We start from the raw sequence: 20043 nt of genomic DNA on the forward strand, positions 1-20043 counted from the left end.
ATTGCATTTGGTTTGTCTCCAGTAATATAAAAGGTGTAGCTTCTGTCAACAAATTTGATAATGCCTATTTATCTGTGGCGAAAACAAGTCAAAAGTATGAAGAATAGTTCCTGTTCATTTTTTCTATACGGCTCCAGAAAATATCAAAGTTAGTCGCTCTTCTGTTGTATTGCATTTCTTAAGATAGATTTATCACCATGAAATACATCTTAAAATGTTTGTTTACAAATTATGGATCAAGTTGCAGAACTAGGACTATACCAGGAAGTTAACTGATCTCCAGTTTGATTGCTCGAGTAATTTAACTGATTTGCAAGTCACATAAATTCTGGACCTTCACAAGTTGGAGTCCCTTCTTGATTATTTGCTGATTAATTATTTTTACTAGTTGTATGTTTTATAATTACTGGAACACTATCTATGTTGTGTTCTGTTTTTGAGATGTGGCCGATAGAAAAGTTGTCTATCAGAAAACAACTTGCATTGTTGTATCTGATATGAATTTTGTATTGTGCCTATTGTTTACTGGAGTTACTCTATAATATATAATGTACATTACACTGCAGGAGATGGATATAACATATAAAACAGATTTTTATCTCTGAATTGCGTGCATCAATTTATCTTGTTTGTAAATTATTTTTTAGCTTCATAATTGTCCGGTTTGTAACTGAAACCAAGCCGATTATAATCGAACCGAGATTTTTTAAACCGAAACCGAACCAACGATTGCGATTTTCAATTTTAAAAACAAAAGACATATGGTTACGGTTGCGGTTTTATCCGAAAACCGAGCCGAACCGACCATGTTCTTTCCTTTAAGTATGGTGCTTGAGATATTACTGTATTTAATTCTATTACTTCAAGATACTATCGTAGTTTTTTTGTTATTACATCCAGAATTGGTGAGAGAACTATAAACATAGCGGAAAATATAACCAAAACACTTTTGCACAAAATGGCGAAACGATCAAGTTGGAGCCTCAAATTTATTTCAGAATTAAGCTATAGTATTATTTCTAATTCGATATACAACTTCACAGCTGGGTACATCATCTTTATAGCACATACAAAGTTTGAAAATTTCAATTCCCCTGTTCTCTTAAAGATGAAATTGGATGAATCATGTCCATAATGTAGTTGGTTCACATAAACTGATTAATCATCATACTTGGTCTTGTTACTGAACCAATACACCCCTTTGTTCTTCTCATCCTCATCAGGCACCACATAAAGACACGCCCTGATCTCCCTCCACATGGCTTTGTACCACGGAGTCGGATCGTACTGATAATAATCTCCCAGTATCGGCTTAATGGCTTCCGTCGCCTCCATCGAGTGATAATGAGGGATTGTGGACAGCAAATGATGCACTACGTGACTATCGGTGACATGATGAAACACATGGTTCAGAATTCCGTAGTCTCTGTCGACTGTCGAAAGAGCTCCCCTGAACCAATCCCATTCGGATGAATCGTAGCGAGGCAGCGAAGGGTGCGTGTGTTGAAAGCACGTCACAATTACGAGAAAAGCGTTGTGGACTAGTAAAGGAATGCCGTATGCAAGTAGTGTGTGGGAAAGGCCTTTGGCGACGGTTAAAAGATAGAGCGCGTAAAGCATCGCGAGAATTCCAGCGTTCGAGATCAAGATTTCGATTCGTTCTCGTGCCGAATACATAGGACTGTAGGGATAGAAATGGTTTGCGAATTTTGTGTAGCCTCTTCCAGCCATATTGAAAAGAAGGTACGAAGGCCAGCCTAATGTCACTTTAAAAAGCAACACTCCAATGCGACCCGATGTGCCATAAATTCCCCAGTACCATGAATTCGGATCCGGTTTGGTCTGCGGCACGTAAGCCTCCTCACGGTCAAGATTCGAGGTGTTGGCGTGGTGGCGGCGGTGAGTGATCTTGAACGAGTAGTAAGGGCAGAGAATGAGAGAATGAGTGAAAAGACCTATCGCGTCGTCAACCCATTGATAGTCGCTAAAGCCGTGGTGGCCACATTCGTGACCAATGACCCAAAGGCCATACATAACACAACCTTGACAGAACCCGTAAATCGGCCAGGCCAGATATGCCAGTTTGTAGGGTAGAAGGTGAAAGTAATTGGAGGCCACATAGTACATAAGATAGTTGGCAATCCAATCCACTATAAGGTAAGCCAGAGAGTGCAAAAGTGACCGTTCGAAACAATGTGGCGGTATGGCCTTCTTCAAGTCCCGAAGTGTGAAATTCGGCTTTTCGTGGGGAGCTCGAGGGAGAACGTTTGTTCCCCTGACCCTCTTGGCCTTGTGACCAGAATCCTCAGTAGCTGCCATGTTCCCCCCGGCACCCATTTTTTTTACTGATCTGCAAGCCAAAATAATCGGAAATACTTAGTGCCCGTCGCCGAATAATAATTTATGCAGGTGTGTGATTTAAAATTTTCGGAATCTTGAACTTACCGGAGAAGATGAGACAAATAGTTGGGTGTGTGGAGTTGGAGCTTTGGTGGGTGTGTTACTTAATTGAGGTCACCCCAGGGAGGAGTTGTGTTATGATATTGGTCACAAAAGAGGAGTGGTATTTATTCAAAAACTCCGCCAGCCAAAATGAATTTGATTGTAAAAGTAGTTCTGTGACAATGGTCTTTCTACACATGTATGTTGTAGGTCTTCTTTGGCGGGCGATGTCAATCCAAGACTGCTATCCATGTTGGACTCTATCTGGATCTGTCCACTCATTAAGTAACTGGCCTGTATTAAGTGAAAGCACCGGTTACTCCACGTGTCCGGACTAGGCCCGTAAATGGATTGGATTTGGGTCGGATCTAGTTAAATTCATATCTTAATCATTTAATTTTATCGGATTCGGATCAGATCGGATCGGATCAGATTATGAGTCGGAAATTTTACAAGTCAATCTATATCTGGTCCATTCGAATCGTGGATAATCGGATCGGAGATCCGATCCACTTACTAATATTTAGAAAAATATTTTTAGACCACATGGGCAATATATTAACCTTTCATAAAGAAAAAGGGTGATATTTTCTATATATTAATACATGAATTTTAACTTAATAAACACAAAAAGGAACTAATAAAGTAGTAAAATAAATTCTACAGTTTCATGTTATTTAGTTGGTTGCTCTTGTAAAACCCTCAAGATAGAATGTATCAAGAGAATAAAAAAATAATAAGTAAGTTGCTTGATACTTTTGGAGGAAGAAAATTGATCGGCCCGACTTTCCCAAATGCCCACTATGGAGGAAGAAAATCTATTGGCCCGACTTTCGCAAATGCCCACTATAATCTGCTCCTCTATTTATAAGGATTTAGGACTTAAGAACGGCTGTATGGTTGTAAGAAAATATGATTTAGGATTTTGTCTTGTATATTTTGAAATTTTCATTTTGTATGTAATATATTAATATAAATATATAATAATATAGCTAAACGTGTATCGGATCGGACCATTAACAGATCAGATTTGATCATGTCCATATCCATTCTTTATCGGACCAGATTATTATTGGATCAGATTATTAGCAGATCGGATTTTTTTTGATAAATATCCATTTCCATTTATATAACCACGGATCAGATCGACGCAAATCGGATATCTAATCCTTTTACAGGCCTAGTTCCAGACTATTTTTCATCCAGATTTACTCATCTTTTACCTTTTCTCTGGGTCTCTCCGTCCATAACCAATGTATATAATTGGATGGGACAGACGAATATATGTCGTTAAATTTTTTAATTTTATAACATCGGGAACTGCATCTAATAAAAAATTATGTTGAGTGATGAATTGGTTACTTATAAATATTCACTCCCTGAAGGCATTTCCAACCGTGTTCCCAAAAAATCCAAATTTAGGACATTTTTCCCCAAACCACTCCAACCGTGAACTAAAAAAATGATCCAAATTTGGATCAATGAATTGTACTGGTTCAAATTTGGATTACTACTATTCACTGATCCAACTCTTTTTAACATTAAAATATTATTACTCTTATTATTTGATGATTTTGTTAATATTATTAAAGATTAGAATATAATTAAAACGACGATTAATTATAAATTAAAATTTCAAAATATAATTTTAAATAAAAATTAAATTATCGATTTAGTCGTCGACTAAATCAGTTCTTGTTCATCCAAGATAATCGATCTTGAACTTCGAAATGCACTAATTGACTATTTGTGGGGAGAATATACTAATTTTGAGAATTAGTATTTTATTGTAACATTTTAATGCTTTAAATTTATTTTTATGTGTTGTTTTCTCTTTTTCGAATTATTTTGTAACATTTTATCTTTGTCTAATTATTAATTTTATTATTATAATTAATTAATAATGAAATGAGTTAATAATTTTCAAATATCTAAAATTAAAGAGATCTTTTTAAAAATACCCATCTGTAAAATTAGTTTTTAAAAATACTACCATCTTTTTCATTGTTTTTAAAAATACCTTTTCATAAATTTTTTTTTCCAAAAATATGATTTGCAACTTTTGCAACCTCATTTGCAACCTTGGGCGGCGCAGCCGTAAAAGTTGCAAATGAGGTTGCAAAAGTTGCAAATGAGTTTGCAAAAGTTGCAAATGAGGTTGCAAAAGTTGCAAATAAAAATGAAAAGTTGCAACTGTTGCAACTGTTGCAACTGCAATTGCAACTAGTTCAACTGAAAACTGTAAGTTGCAAATGAGGTTGCAAAAGTTGCAAATGAGGTTGCAAATGAAGTTGCAACTTTTGCAACTGCAGTTGCAACTTCATTTGCAACCTCAGTTGCAACTAAATGCAACTGAAAACTATATATAGTTGTAAATGAGGTTGCAAAAGTTGCAAATGAGGTTGCAACTGCAGTTGCAACTTTTGCAACCTCAGTTGCAACTAAATGCAACTGAAAACTGTAAGTAACAACAGATGTATGGTGTGCCCCTGGCGGGGCCATTAGATTACAATAGAATCAACTGAATGCAACCATATGCAACTTAATACAACCATATGCAACCATATATGCAATTACAAATCCTGATTTCAAGTTCCAGTTTTCAAATGTCATTTTCGACCTCATTTTCGGAATCGATATATATATATATATATATATATATATATATATATATATATATATATATATATATATATATATATATATATATATATATATCGATTCCGAAAATGAGGTCGAAAATGACATTTGAAAACTGGAACTTGAAATCAGGTTGCAACACGGCTGGCGCCGCCTGTAGTTGCAAATGAGGTTGCAAAAGTTGCAAACAGTATTTTTGGAATTTTTTTTTTATGAAAAGGTATTTTTAAAAATAATTCTGGAAGGTAGTATTTTTGAAAACAATAAAAGAAAAGGTAGGTAGTTTTGTAGATTTCCCAAAATTAAAATATATGAGTATAATAATGATCACCCCTACAGTGATATCTCACTCCAGCCAGTAGCATATTGTAAGCGATAAATGTATATATTCCTCGTGTGGGCGGGCGAGGATGGCTTCTTTTGTTTTTTTCTCACTAAACAAAGAGAATAGTCAATTTCGGCTAGCCCTGTAAATTGTAATTATATTTATACTTTCTAAGTGCATTTTTCTTGCGTACTTCTTTTTGTTGACAAGCTTTTGGCGTATAATCAACACCTACCCGCAGTATATTTATCGAGCGTTAAACTGTATCATCAGTAGGAAGGTACACTCTCTGTTCCCTTATTTCTTTACATTATTTTTTGATACGCTTTTCAACTCTCATTTAAAGTATAGTTTCATGATATATTTTTAAAATTTTTTTGCTCTGAATAAAAATTTGATATTTAAACTTTTATTAAAAAAAGAAAATTTTGAAAAAAAATTATAAAACTATGACGGAGGGAGTAGTTCACAGGGTGGGTCCAAAATTCTAAATTTATCGAAATTAGATTGAAAAAGTTTTTTCACGCACTTCTAATAAAAAGAATAAAAAAATAAATAAGCAAACTAGCATATAAACGTAAATACAGAACAAGTGAACTGTGAAGCAGCTCTGTTCGCCCGGAAACAGCCAGGGGACGTCGACGCAAGTCGGGGTTGTTTTTTATTTTAATTTCGTGACTTTCTCTGTTTCTCAATAGCTTTGCAATTCATTCTGTCAACTCATAATTCAGGTGGGCTTCAATTAGCTTAGCGAGCTTGAATTAGATCAGTAAATGAGTTGGGCTGGATTTAAATTCAAATTAATTTAACAACAGGGTTCCTACTACTAAATATAATATTGGGCTCACAATAATATAACAGGGCTAGATTTATGTTTTACCCGGAGTGAACGCTATCTGTTTCTATAATCTTTTTCTTCTGAAATCTATATATACAGTTTTGTATCCACCGATTTTTCTTTTTTAAACTTTTCTCAAAACTCTATCATTTTATTTATGTTTCGGTAATTTATTTCTATTCTCCCCGACCAAATATAACATAATAAACTTATATACCGATCAACATAATATATATTGTCTTATTTATTTATAAACGTTTATATTGTTTGCTACTAATTGTATAATAATAATATTTAAACTTTAATCGTTAAATAGTTCAAAAAGTATATTTATAATCGTATAAGTTATTCCTTCAAAAAAAAAAATCTTATTAGTTGAAAATAAGCTTTTCTTTATGCAGCAAAAGTGCAAAACAGAAATTTGCTTAATGATTCGGCATATCTGATTGAAATTATGAGACAAACTGAGGAATCGTTCCTTCTAAAAAAGAAAAATAAATAAAGTAAGAATCGCTGAAATTGGACTTGTCCGAAGAAGAAAAAAGAGGCAACACAATCGGGTAGTTGAATACAACACCGGCCCGATCACCTCACTGCCATTGGAGTATAATACAACAGAGAACCCTAGGTTCTGTAGAACCCAGATGATGATGATGATGATGATAAAGAGCTTGATTTATAATTAACACAAGAATCATATTCCCCATTAAAATGGAGAAAGCAGAGGAGCAAGATACTTGGGGCACATGGGAAGAACTCTTACTAGCATTCGCTGTCAAACGTTACGGCACCTCGTCCTGGGACTCCGTTTGTTTGGAGATGAAGAAACGCTGTTCCTCCTTGACTTGTCTCACTCCTCTTCACTGTATGTTAAGGTTCGATCATCTCAAGTCCCGTTACGCGGATAACACTACTGATCACTCCTTTGTGCCGTGGCTTGATGATTTGAGGAATCGTCGAATCGCGGAGCTTAAGGCTCAATTGGAACGTTATGATCTCTCCATTCTGTAACACCCCTTTTTTCCTTTAACTTTATTTGTCATTTCTGTCGTTTTATTTTGGTCGATTACAGAAATTTAAATACTCGTGCACGTTAGTGAAGTCTAGACTTGTATGTTAGGCCATGTGTTGTGGATTTTATGTTGTGTTGCGTTTAATAAGATTGTTTTTTGGTAGGTCCTTGCATTCGAAGGTCAAGAGATTGAGGGAGGAGGGGGAAGAGAGTTTTAGAGGTTGTGTTGAGAAATTGGGTTCCAAGGATGGATCGAGTGAGGTTAAATTGGAGGAGTTTTTGCCGGAGAAGGTGATTGAGGAAGTGGTTGGTGGTAAAGATGAAAACTTGGAGACCTGCGAGGTGAAACCAGAAAATGATGTGATTCGGGCTGAGTCGTGTAATGGGAGCACGGATAGTATTAGTAAAGAGACGGGAAAGGTGACGGTGGTGAAGGTAGAAGCAGAGGTTGCAGTGAATGAATTGGCTGAGGTGTGTAAGACGGTGGCTGAATCGAAGAAATTAGGGGTAATAGAGAGTTCGGATGTGCTGAGTACTACAAGTAGATTGAGGAAGGAGGAGATTGAGAAGTTGCAGTTTGGTAGCTGTGTGGGTGCTGGGCGTGAGAATGAGTCACAGCTATTGAAAGAAATGTCTAGCGTATCACAGCCTCTTATTGAAATCCTTGAAATTTTGAAGTCTTACAAGCTTGGCCTGGTGTCCGAGAGGTTGCTTGATTCCCAGGTATATATAGTGTAATCTTTACCCAGAAAAATACATTAACGTCTTTTGTCAGAAAACGTAGCGTTTAATCAGTAGATATATTGTAGTGTACTGTAATCTCTCTTGACTCTTGAGGATCCAAGTATCTAAGCAGTACTCTGAATTTCTAGGACTCTACTGTATATCTAATCCTAAGTAGAGTAGTACGGTTTTATGGACTCGCTGTTTTTTTAATACTGAGTAAACTAGTTCTGTTGTGAACGGAGTAGATTAGTTATATACTGTAATTCATAGATGTCCTGGTCTAATTGTCTGTTGATGAACTGAACGCACTAGCTGTTAAACATATAATTTTTGAATCTGCTTCCGGCTTACAGTTTCCTTGCCTGTAGAAACTTGACTTACCCCTCACAAATTGTGTAGGAAACCTCAAACTATAGGAACTTGATTCGACAACATATCGATATAAAGTCGGTGTATCAAAATGTAGTAGGTGGTTCTTATTCAGACTCCGAGCATAAGTTCTTTCGAGATTTGCTGCTGCTTGTTAACAATGCCATTCTCTTCTTTGAAAAGAATATCTCAGAATCTAATGCTGCCACTGAGCTTAGACAGCATATTTCAGAAAAGTTGGTTCAGAGAAATTTCAAGGCAGATCTCACTGCTGGCAAGCAGACATCAGTACCACCAAGATCATTGCTATCCGAAATAGCTCGGGAACCATCTGATTCTTGGCAATTAAAATCGGGGATAGAAGGAATAACCAGGGTGTCCCGCAAGCGCAGTTCTTTTGCTTCAAGAGGTTCTATCTCATCCTCTTCAGGATCAGATAGAAGGAGCTTGCAAGCAGCAGCAGCCATGCCCAAACCAGTTGTGGAATCTAAACAGAGTACTAAGTTCCCTGCTGCCGACAAACATCGTCAAATCACCAAGAGGACCACAAATGGATCGGCTTTGAACTCCATAAGCCCCAAGAAAAATGGAAAAGACCTGGCCACCACTCCTTGTGATGAAGATCCAGTGGTGATTATTTCCGATCAAACCCGAGGGAAATTGGGATCTCCTACCGAGCCATCACAGTCTAAAGGTGAGAAGAACGTTGCTTCAACAGGAATGGCAAGAAGTGCTGCTAACTTCTTAGATAGGTTGAATAAATCCTCACCTCCAAACAATGAGCCATGTACTGATGTATTGGAAAATTCAATGTGTAGTCCTCATCAAGGAGGAGGAAAATCAAAGCAGAAAGGAAATCGCGGTAGTAAGGGTGGTAGCAAGAAGGAAAAGGCGAAGAGGAGCTCCGGAGGGAAGCTACTGAATGAGGAGAGCAGCTTGACAAGACGACAGCTTGGACGGCCACCAAAAAGAGCTGCAGCACCCACTCCAGGATTGGCAGGATCCGGAAAGTGTAATAGGGCAATAGAAGACATTGATGCTGAGACACCTAAACAATCAAAGAAAAGATCAAGGAAGTGACAAGGATTCCATTATTCTCCTTTTTTGTTTGATGAAGATTGTCCTTGCTGCAGAACTTCTGACATGGTATTACTTAATGTTCCTCGTCAAACTGCCACCTTTCAGTATTGTTGTATATAATTCACGTTGGATGGTTTTTCGCATCTGAGCACATCTTTGTTGAGCTCTACCCAAGGCCAACTTATTCTGTGAGACTACAATAGATTCTTACTTCCAGTTTAGTTACTAAGATGCATCTTGCTCCAGACCTCTGCAGTTCATCGAACAAAGTTATTTGTTCAATTTGAGGTCTAAAGCAAGCCTGCTTGGTCTTTTGTTCCAAAGCTTGTGAAAGAAAGTACACGGCACATTAATTACTGTACAGTCGCTTTTTAAACTTGCTAAAAACATACATGGTAGAGGGCCAAGTTCTTATCATCACAACATCCTAATCACAATCAGATGTAAAGCAAGTTACAGTTAAAATTTCTAGAAGAATATTGACATTGAGCTCCTAATTTGACATTGAGCTCCTAATTTAACAGTGTGCCTCCTAATTGAACACAAAACAAGTATCAACTCCAAAAGAAAGGCCCTGAAATTCTTAAGCAACTAGATTTCTATAATATCATCCTCTTGTTGACCCCTATTTGCCGCTGCAGAACCATTAGCGTCTCCTGTTGTTTCAGCTTCTAAGCAAGGTCCATGGCTGTTCCCACTGTTCTGGGAGTTCCTCAATCTCCGCTCTTCTCCCGTAGATTTTGCATGTGGTGATCTCTGCTCTGCATGTACAACCATGGGAAAACAAATATCAGATTCAAGGACCAATTTCCTCCATGTATTAGCATGCAATGCAGAGTACGAAACCCTATACCAACAATCAGAGTTTGGATACCAGTTCACCAAACTAAACGCTAGGTTATAATTATTAGGTTTTGCTAGCACTTAGCACAGAGAGGTCAATTTTGGTATGAAGTGAATATCCAGAAAAAGAACTCGTCAATAAAAGAGATGTATGTACCACTTCCACTATAGGATGCATTTGAAAGCTTCGAAATGACATTCATTAGTGCTTCCTCATGCGCCTGCATTATTATCAAGACCAATCAAATAATCAAATAATCAATTACAACAATTGGTGAAATATAAAACTTCGTCAGGTGTTCAACTCTAACCTTCAGCATTTTCTTTGCCTTCTCTATTTCAAGCATATCAGGATGAGACGAAGTAAATATTTTCTGAACCTGTTATAAAAAGGGAGGTTTAGGTAACTTCTGATATTGACAAGCTACCATATAGCTCAAGCTTATTATTCTTTAAGAACATACCTCCTTTATTAGAGTATCTGTGTGAAGTATTTCAATTTCATCAGAAGCACCCAATTCTGAAAATGGAATAATTATCTCATTATGATCCCTCATGGTTTCCTTTCCTAGTCCAGAATTCAGATAACCTCCAGGGTTTTCAGGGTTTTCATTGCTTTGGATACAAAGTACTCTTTGACGGGATAATCCTGGATCCTCATCCACCCATCTGATGTCCTCAGAAGAAATCTACCATTAGGATAACACAATAAAATAGAAAAGAAAAATTCACAGTTAATACGTAAGAGCCGGGGAACAAGAGCCAAAACTGAAACGAAAGTGTAAGCAATAACTAAAGCCATCAAACAATGAAACAATAATAATCGTTATTCCTAATGTAGAGACACGCAGTATGAAAGAATAAGAAGCAAGAGTTAATAATAATGTGAAATCAATTTTCAAATTTTGTGTTGTCTGCAAAGAAATTTTTTTTATCGACCAAACTACACTATCCAAGGGAGGTGGATAAAATGTAGATAATATAGCTCCAGTAATCATTAAACTCAGCCTACCAAAATAGAAAAGAGCTAAAACATCTTAACGTAAATTAACACGTTATAAGCGGATATCTAGCGCATTTAATTTTAATTTACTAGTCAGGTACCAATAGGCTGAAAATAACGACAACTCGCACCACAGAATTACTATATCCCCATAATTCAGGAAAAGAAAATAGAGATATACATATATCGTAGTACCTAATATAGATGGGTGGAAAAGGAAAAGACTAAACCACAGGGAAGAAACTGGTTGATAATAAAGACAGAAAACTATTTATAGACCCGAACCTTATGTTAATTTAAAAATGTTCGAAAGACCTGGCTGGATTATAAAGAACGACAGACTATTAAGAAGCAGAAACAATAAATGGCAATCAATTGACGTTAGAACAAAATGAAATGTCTGTGTACAAGGATATAACAAGTAGTAACAACAAGCTTTGATGCAGGAAAAATATGAAAATAAGTTGACAAGGTTCAAGAACCACAACGTACATCTTTAAGATCAACCCATTCCAAAGCCTCTTTTGGGGTATTTCTATCGTAGACCAGAGCATGCTGATCCTGCAAAATAGTGTCTGAAAGTTAGCAATGCATTACACAATATAAACGATATGCCCCACTTGGAGTTTGAAGCATCCAACTCGGCCGATTATGGACTGATGGGGAGCAAGAAAGAAATCTGTCATTAATTAATATACATATTTATCAAACATTTAATAAAAAATATAGTTCACTAGACGACAATCATTCAAACATTTAGTATTATGATTCCCTTCTACATCTAGTTTTTGTATCAACACTGTATATTAACTACTAATTTAAAGGTATTAATTATGGTAGCAGAGTTAATAAGCCAAAAAATACTATAGTAGCAGAGTAATTTTAGGAGTTTTGTCTATATCTGAGACGATAGTCAATTAGTAACTGGGAAGGACTATTGCTATTGGACTAGAATATTGAAGGTTCAGTAAGAACCAATTATTGGTTCATATGTTCATCTCAATTCTCTAGAAATTATAGACTGCCTACCTTGTCCAGAACATCTTCTGGTAGATGTTTTAGGACATGTAGGATTACTCATCAATGTACTAGTAGAGTAGTTTCTTATCTTTTACTCTTTACTTGACTGTGTTCCCAATTTTTTGACTGAGTTCTCAATTTTTTGAGATAAATAAAAGAAAAGAGCTGAACTTGAAAGAGGGAAAAAAGATCTATAACTTTTCTTCCTCATGTTTCCGAGTTTTTCAAAGGCAGGAAAAAATTGAAGATTTTATAAGGATCAATTTCTAGTTAACCCGGTTTTCTAAGGTTATTTTTTGTCAAACCCTAAATCCGACCTGAAACTCAAAATCTTGGGCCAAATACATAATTTTTCATGTCAGGTTTTGGGTATTGTTGGATTTCGGCACCCTAGATATGCTGGAATAAGAAATGCTTTCATCAAGGTATCTGCTCCTCTCCAAATCTTTCCACTTCGGGAGAAAATAGATGAAAATAAATACTTATATTTTACCTCTTATATCCTTTTTTCTCTCTTTACAAAAGAAAAACATGGGAACACGGGGAGAAATAAAATAACCACCTTCGTTTTTCTTCTCTCTCAAAATAAACTGGAGAACACATTTAGGATCCATATGATCTATTATATATTTTATTATTATAGGAGTTCAACACTACAAACTAAGAGGTAAGAACCTATGCTTAGATAGGCTTCTAGTATCATGCATCATACATACCCCAATATCATAAATGTTGAGCCAGTTCAGTTATTTGACTATCTGGTTCAGCAATAAGAAATTGACAGGATGACCAATGAAAGTGAAAGATACTATTACACACACACACACACACACACGTGTGTGTGTGTGTGTGTGCACGCGCGCGTGTTCGAAAATCAAATATTTGGTAACAAGATGGATGTGAAACAATATTATGACAATTAATAAGAGATATAAGATAACACTAAGAGAAATCTCAGTACAAGTATATATTGTTTGACGTTTACACCTCATGATCTGGCTACTTGATTATAGATATTAAAACTGATACATCTAATTAGTCCAAGGAGGCAGGTAGTATATAGTATCAGTCCGAGTGTCAAGGAGATACAAAAATTTCTCCGAGTCTCAAACGTACCTTCTGAGGATCGTAATCTGTTATGATGGCCTCATAGAAGTTGTTGTCTGCAGGCCATCGCATCATTACTTTCCTTCCAATAAGTGGTTCATGTCTAGCTACCTCAACACTAGAAACACCTCTTGGAGTTTGACCAGTGGATGGGTACCTTGCAGACAGTCCAGGCATTTGTGGTCCCTGTTAAGTAACAAAATCAAATAGATATAAATTTATACTCTAGTTTTTGACCTCTCATATATCCGATATGAATAACACGCAGCATAGAACTAGAATTTTTCCTCTTACGTCAAATGAAGGCGCCCAATTTGAAGCTGCAGGTAATGGCTGTGTCTGCTGATTAAGTGAACCCTGCATTTGTCTGCTAAATGCTAGTGAACCTGATTGGGATGTCTTTTGTTTCTTCCAAGATGCTGCAAAAGTTGGACTGGGTAGCAAATTATGCACAGGTTGGGACACACTGAACAAGCCAGTTTGGCTCTCACTAGCCTTTCTCCACTCTCGTATTTTACGAATGATGTCATCAGCGTTAACTGTTGAGAGTAGCTCCCTGTGCTCATCATCTGATACCCTTAGTTCTTTTCTTAGTTCAGTTATTAAACCTTCTTTTTCCTGAGAAAAGAACATAACAAAGTCTTATAAGCAACGGATAAGAAAAGAAAATATAAGAAAGATGAAAAAGAGATGGATTTACCCATGAAATGGCATCAGATTGAGCTTTGAAGGCCCGTAGTACTGAACAGTATGCTTCTTGCTCAAGCTGGTGGATTTGAGATTCCATGTTAAACTGTATCTTTGAGTATGGGGATGGATTCGCTACAAACCTTTCAGTGCCACCATAATTCCCCCCTACTAAAATTTTATCAAAATGAGGTGCAAACTCATCAATACAATACCTTGTAGTAGATGTTTATATAAGTTTGGTACTAAAACAAAGTAAGACCTCCTTACTGTCAGCCCTATGCACGTGAAAATTAATTAAGTCATAATCTCCTTCTAGTCAAAGTAAAATTTGGTGATAAACTTACAAGTGCATTGTGGAACAATATTGATTATAATAGGATCCTCATATTTTTGTAATATAATATAACCCCTTTATAGATAACATACTTATTATTGATTGCGACTAATTTCCTTTTTCTGCAGTTTTTTTTATGGTTAATTCACCAGAATCGATATTTTCTCATCTATCAAGTAGTTTTGTATGTACATCTTTTCCCATGTCCCCATCACTCAATTAGTACCTCGTTGAGATTATACATCATGTAGTAAAACTAGTCTGTGATAGTACCTCCTACATTTGCCTGGGAGCTAAACGTAACGCTGGTAATCTTCTGAAAAGAAATATTACACATATCCAAAAAATGAAGCGTGATAGCAATTTCTACATTTCTCTTGCTGCTAAATGCTAATGCCAGTTATATTCTGAAACATATTAAACATATATTGAAAATATGAAGTGTGTTCAGGTAAAAGGCTTAATTAGTCTTGACAGGGATTTCCAATTGCATTCTTAAAGATTAAATATAACATTAAATGGTAACTCCGTAACTTATATACCATATGCAGTTCTTCAGGAGAGGGACTGGTAATGCAAGATAAAATTTAGAAACAAGGAACAATTAGAAAATATCAACAGATAACATAAACAAAGAATGCCTTACGGGAATTAACCACAAACAAATCAACTAGATTAAGGATTTCTCAATCTCAAATGTGATGCAGAAGAAAGAAAATCTGCAAGGATCTTAATCCATAATATAAAGAACAATCTGAATCTACAATATAATTTAGAGTTAATAAGCTAAGAAGTTTGTGGTAACATGAGTTACGTAGGACAAAAACCCCAACTAAAAAACCCTGCTGACACCAGTATAAATATCCAAACCTAAAACCAAAATCCAAAATGAAATTCTATTGTCATCTAGACCTGCATAATGCATATACTGTCATATAAACACATTAATATTTCTATACTTAAATTCTTAAATTGGTTAATATTAAATAAAATTTTACCTTCTTGTCATCACTTGAATTTGTCATAACAGGTTCTAGCACTAGGTACTTTTTATGGGAAAAGAAACACACATCAAATGCAACTTTTTAGAAATTTACTTTCATCATCTAATTCCTCAGCCACACTTATCCACCTATGGAGGGGAATGGAAAAATCATTGAATAACAAAACAGGGAGCATCTCCATCTCTATGCTAAGTAGTAAAACATGTGGAGAAAATTATAAGCAGATTTCACAAAACGGATTTATTCTTTTCCCACACTGTCATTGACCGAAACTAAAACCTAGCATAAAAGGTAAATGACATTCCTTAAGCGGCACACACTCATATTGAATTCACAAGCACTTTCCCGAAAGTAGTGTGTCATAGAGGTAAGAACCTAAGGAGATTCCAACTGTAAACCTTCTGGTTGAAAAATCCCTTATTTTTCCAAAAAGGAAAAAAATCAACAAGACTATAATAAATGGCATTGACATAAATCTTAAACTAGCATCAAGCAAATAACTTCATACAATTACACCCAAAAACACACAGAAAACATTGAACAGGCACAAATATCATTTAGAGACTACGAAGTAATTGTTTGAAGATGATCAAAGCAATAAGTTACCCTAAAATTTATTATTCGAGTACTTCACTACCAAAATTCACCACCTCAAATTACACAGACCAAAATTAAAACCCACAAATTAAACTGCATGCCCAGATCGAAACCAATAATTAACCCAAAAATTCAGTAAAAAAAAAGAGAGGAAACATTGAGTAAAGGGTTTAAGGAGCTGCGAATTGCACAATCACAAACCAAATCAAGAAATTGTTTCAAGAAGTGAAACAACTACAAAGCAAGATAAATGTTTAAATACATTGAACAAACACACACACATATAGATTTGGCTAATGAACTGACCAGGGGTATTGTGGAGACCATAATCCATGGAGAAGCAGCAGCAGCAAGTGAATTATATGTATAATTGTAAGTGAAGATACGGGAGTTGTGTACGAGAAAACCCTAGAACTCAAGAGGGGTTATGACCAAACTCAGATTTTAAGAGATTCTAAGTATGTGTGTTTTGCTGGGGGCACCACTGCAGTTACAACTTGCAACTCCCAACTAAACAATCGTATGTTTATATGTTATTGTTACTTTGCTTTTCCCAAAAAAACAGAAATTCATGTTTCTTTCCCTTTTTTAACATAAATATTTAAAATCAAAGTTTAAAATTTATATGTCCGGAACACGATTCTTAAAATTACCAATGTATTCTTTGGATTTAGCTTTTAAAATGTAATTAATATAGTGTGCTTTTAAAAATTAATATTAATACTTTCAAAAAAAATTTAATATTAATAGGGAAAATAAATTGATATATCTCTAAACTATTCCACTTTTATTCGATAGGTCCCTGACCAAAAAATTCTCCAAACCGGGTCCTTTAACTTTTCAATTGTTTGTATCAGATCTTTCCGTTGAGTAGATTCCAACGGACGTTAGAATCTTACTAAGTTGCGATGCATCTTGCTGACATGACGACACATCACATACATTAAAAAAAAAGAAATTAAAGTGAAATTAAAATAAAATACAAATCACATGCACTACACGTGAGTTTCTAAACGTGTTTATATCCCTAGAACACCAGCAGCTTTTAACATAAATATCCAAAATCAAAGTTTAAAATTTATATGTCCGGAACACGGTTCTTCAAATTACCAATTCTATATTTTAATGTATTCTTTGGATTTAGCTTTTAAAATGGAATTAATATAGTGTGCTTTTAAAAATTAATATTAATAGGGAAAATAAATTGATATGTCCCTAAATTATTCCATTTTTATTCGATAGTTTATGAACAAAAGATTCCCCAAACTGCGTCCTTTAACTTTTCAATTGTTTGTATCAGGTCTTTCTGTTCCGTTAGAATCTTACTAAAGTGGCGACGCATTTTGCTGACATAGCGACACATCACATACATTAAAAAAAAGAGAAATTAAACTGAAATTAAAATCAAAAAACAAATCACATGCCCTTCACGTGAGTTTCTAAGCGTGTTTATATCCCCAGAACACCAGCAGCTAGGGCCGAGCAAAAAACCGATTTGAAACCGAAACCAGGAAAAACCGGAGAAAACCATCCGAATATAACCGATTTGAAACCAAAACCGAAAAATCAAAAACCGAACCGATTTAAATGGTTCGGTTCCGGTTATACCTTCCAACCGAAACGACAAAAACCGAACCGAACCGATTATTAAAATAATAATTAAATAATAAATATTATATATATTTATTAATAATAAATATCTAATTTATTTCGAATTTGAAAATTAAAAAAGCTATTCAAGTTATAAGTTCACATAGTATACAAAAACTACAAAGTATAATCTCCAGACTCTCCACGTAACTTTCTCAAAATCTTTTACATAGATAATACTGTAATATACTCTGTGAGTTATTACTTGCATATACACCCTTCTGTTCTTGACATAATTATATCAAGCAGACAGGTAGCCTCTGAAACTTTTTAATTAGCTTCATCAAGCTCAAGCTTTTATACTCTTATATTTTTTTTTCAGCTGCTTTGTTTTAGTTAGTGGAACACTATCCAGGACTTTGTTTTTTAGATGTTAATAAGGCAATTATCACCAGAAAATAAATACTTTAACACCAGACTATGCTCACTGCTTACCATAATCTTTTGAACATTATATAAAATACTATTATTTTTATTAAATTCTAATTTTATATTCGTTATTATGTCTAAATTACGCGCATTAATTTGTCTCATATATATATTATTTTTCATTCTTATATTTGTCGGTTTTGTAACCGAAACCGAACCGATTATAACCGAACCGGGGTTTTTAAACCGAAACTGAAACCGAATCCGAACAGGCGGTTGCGGTTTTCGATTTTAAAAACCGAAGATATATGGTTGCGGTTCCGATTTTATCCGGAAACCGAGCCGAACTGGCCCATGCTCTCCCCTACCAGCAGCCTATGCCCTATGCCGGAACACCTCCCTCCCTCCCTCTCATCCTCTGCTCCTTTCTCCACCAGAACTGCAGCTATCGCTAGCCCGTGCTTTTGAACCACAACTCCCTAACCCTCCATCTCTTTCCATCCTTTCCTCCGCCTGATCTACACATCCCAGTCCCTGCACGAACTCTCCCACGTGATGAATGTACAGGGTGATTTCAGCTTCCATATCTCTGAATAGATGGCGGGAATGTTTGTGATGATAGTAGTATATGATAGTATGTAGTGTAGTGCGTTAGTAATATGTAATCGAAGCTGCCCAATCTGATTTACTAATCAAGAACCCTAATTCCCTTTTATGGAATCCTAAACCCTGTTTGTGAATGGAAAGAAATGAGTGAATCGGGTGCATCTGGGGGTATAAACATTTGCTTTTTAATTTTAATTTTAGTTTTTTTTAATGTATGTACAATCAGCTGATGATGTGTCGCCACGTCAGCAAGATTCCAACGTCTGTTAGAATCCACTTAACGGAAGGACCTGATACAAACAATTGGAAAAGTTAAAGGACCCGATTTAGGGAATCTTTTGTTCAGGGACCTATCGAATAAAAGTGGAATAGTTCAGGGACGTATCAATTTATTTTCCCATATTAATATTTTTCTTCATTATATTTAATAAGGAGAGTTTTACTTGTCATGGTGTGACATAAATAAATAAATTATTTTCTCAGTTAAACGTATTTAACTCATAATCTTTTTTCTAAAATAGATTTAACACATTGTTTCTTTTCATTTTTAAAATGCTAATCATTCATTTTTCCCTTTAAAATATCATATACCTGAATATAACATTTTTAGTGTTAAGATTTTTTTTTTGTAAGTGTTTTTAGTGTTAATATTGAATTGTATTTTGTCCATAATATTATTATTTTTAATAATTTATGCAACTTTTTAGTTTGTATTTAAAACTGTTACTAGGTCAAAAATACTTTGTATAATTTTGTATTTAACAATTGTAACTATGAACTCATAACATACTTTCCTACGGTGTCAGTTGATGAGGTAGCTCATCAACGCATGAGATTTTATTACAAAATAGGTATTTTATAGATGGGCAAATTAAATTATAGGTCCTTGGACTATTAACGTCTTATTGTTTAGGTCCCTGAACTAAAAATTTCATATTTTAGGTCACTTAACTTTTTTGTTTTCCGATCTAAGTCCTTTCGTCTATAAGATTTCAACGGTGTTAACTAGGATTCTTGAGTTTCATATAGATCAAAACAATTTTAAAAGTGTTAGTGATATCCAAACTCAAAGTTTAAGTAGTCAAATTGAAGTTTGAATCACTAGCGATACTCATATAGTTTGAATCAGTGTCATATGAGTGTCGTTAGCGACTCTGACTTCAATTTGACTACTTGAACTTGAGTTTGATATCACCAACACCTTCAAAATTGCTTTGATCATTATGAAACTCAAAACCCTAGTTAACATCGTTAGAATCTTTTTGACGGAAGGACTTAGATCAGAAAAGGGCAAATTAATTTTAACGTCCCTGAATTATTGTCACTTTTTTTCTAGGTCCCTGATCTATAAATAAAAAGAGAAAAGTAATTGAACTTTTAAATTTTTC

At 35.2% G+C, this 20043-nt stretch overlaps 3 protein-coding genes across 5 annotated transcripts; 1 reads left to right on the forward strand and 2 right to left on the reverse strand.

Moving 5' to 3' along the window:
- Positions 1-988: 988 nt before the first annotated feature.
- Positions 989-2612, reverse strand: LOC108223766 (delta(12)-fatty-acid desaturase FAD2). Its single transcript, XM_017398177.2, has 2 exons — positions 2446-2612; positions 989-2350 (listed from the first exon to the last, which is right to left on the reverse strand). The coding sequence occupies exon 2, from the start codon at positions 2335-2337 to the stop codon at positions 1159-1161; it is 1179 nt and encodes a 392-aa protein (XP_017253666.1). The 5' UTR covers positions 2338-2350; positions 2446-2612; the 3' UTR covers positions 989-1158.
- Positions 2613-6683: 4071 nt separating this feature from the next.
- Positions 6684-9661, forward strand: LOC108223169 (uncharacterized). Of its 2 annotated transcripts, XM_064093086.1 has the most exons (4): positions 6808-7252; positions 7422-7980; positions 8383-9046; positions 9171-9424. In XM_064093086.1, exons 1-4 carry the CDS (start codon positions 6957-6959, stop codon positions 9272-9274), a joined length of 1623 nt encoding a protein of 540 aa, XP_063949156.1. In that variant the 5' UTR covers positions 6808-6956; the 3' UTR covers positions 9275-9424. The 2 variants fall into 2 exon arrangements, with proteins under 2 accessions (XP_017252774.1, XP_063949156.1); XM_017397285.2 differs by having other exon boundaries at positions 6684-7252; positions 8383-9661.
- Positions 9662-9781: 120 nt separating this feature from the next.
- LOC108223170 (protein EMSY-LIKE 1) lies at positions 9782-16536 on the reverse strand. 2 transcript variants are annotated; one of them, XM_017397287.2, is made up of 9 exons: positions 16337-16536; positions 14106-14263; positions 13700-14023; positions 13415-13591; positions 11771-11839; positions 10740-10964; positions 10587-10655; positions 10433-10496; positions 9782-10193 (listed from the first exon to the last, which is right to left on the reverse strand). In XM_017397287.2, the coding sequence occupies exons 1-9, from the start codon at positions 16362-16364 to the stop codon at positions 10024-10026; spliced, it is 1284 nt and encodes a 427-aa protein (XP_017252776.1). In that variant the 5' UTR covers positions 16365-16536; the 3' UTR covers positions 9782-10023. The 2 variants fall into 2 exon arrangements, with proteins under 2 accessions (XP_017252776.1, XP_017252777.1); XM_017397288.2 differs by having other exon boundaries at positions 14106-14260; positions 16337-16530.
- Between the last annotated feature and the right edge of the window lie 3507 nt (positions 16537-20043).

The sequence above is a fragment of the Daucus carota genome, chromosome 5 (assembly GCF_001625215.2).
Source record: "Daucus carota subsp. sativus chromosome 5, DH1 v3.0, whole genome shotgun sequence".
NCBI classification, from domain to species: domain Eukaryota; kingdom Viridiplantae; phylum Streptophyta; class Magnoliopsida; order Apiales; family Apiaceae; genus Daucus; species Daucus carota.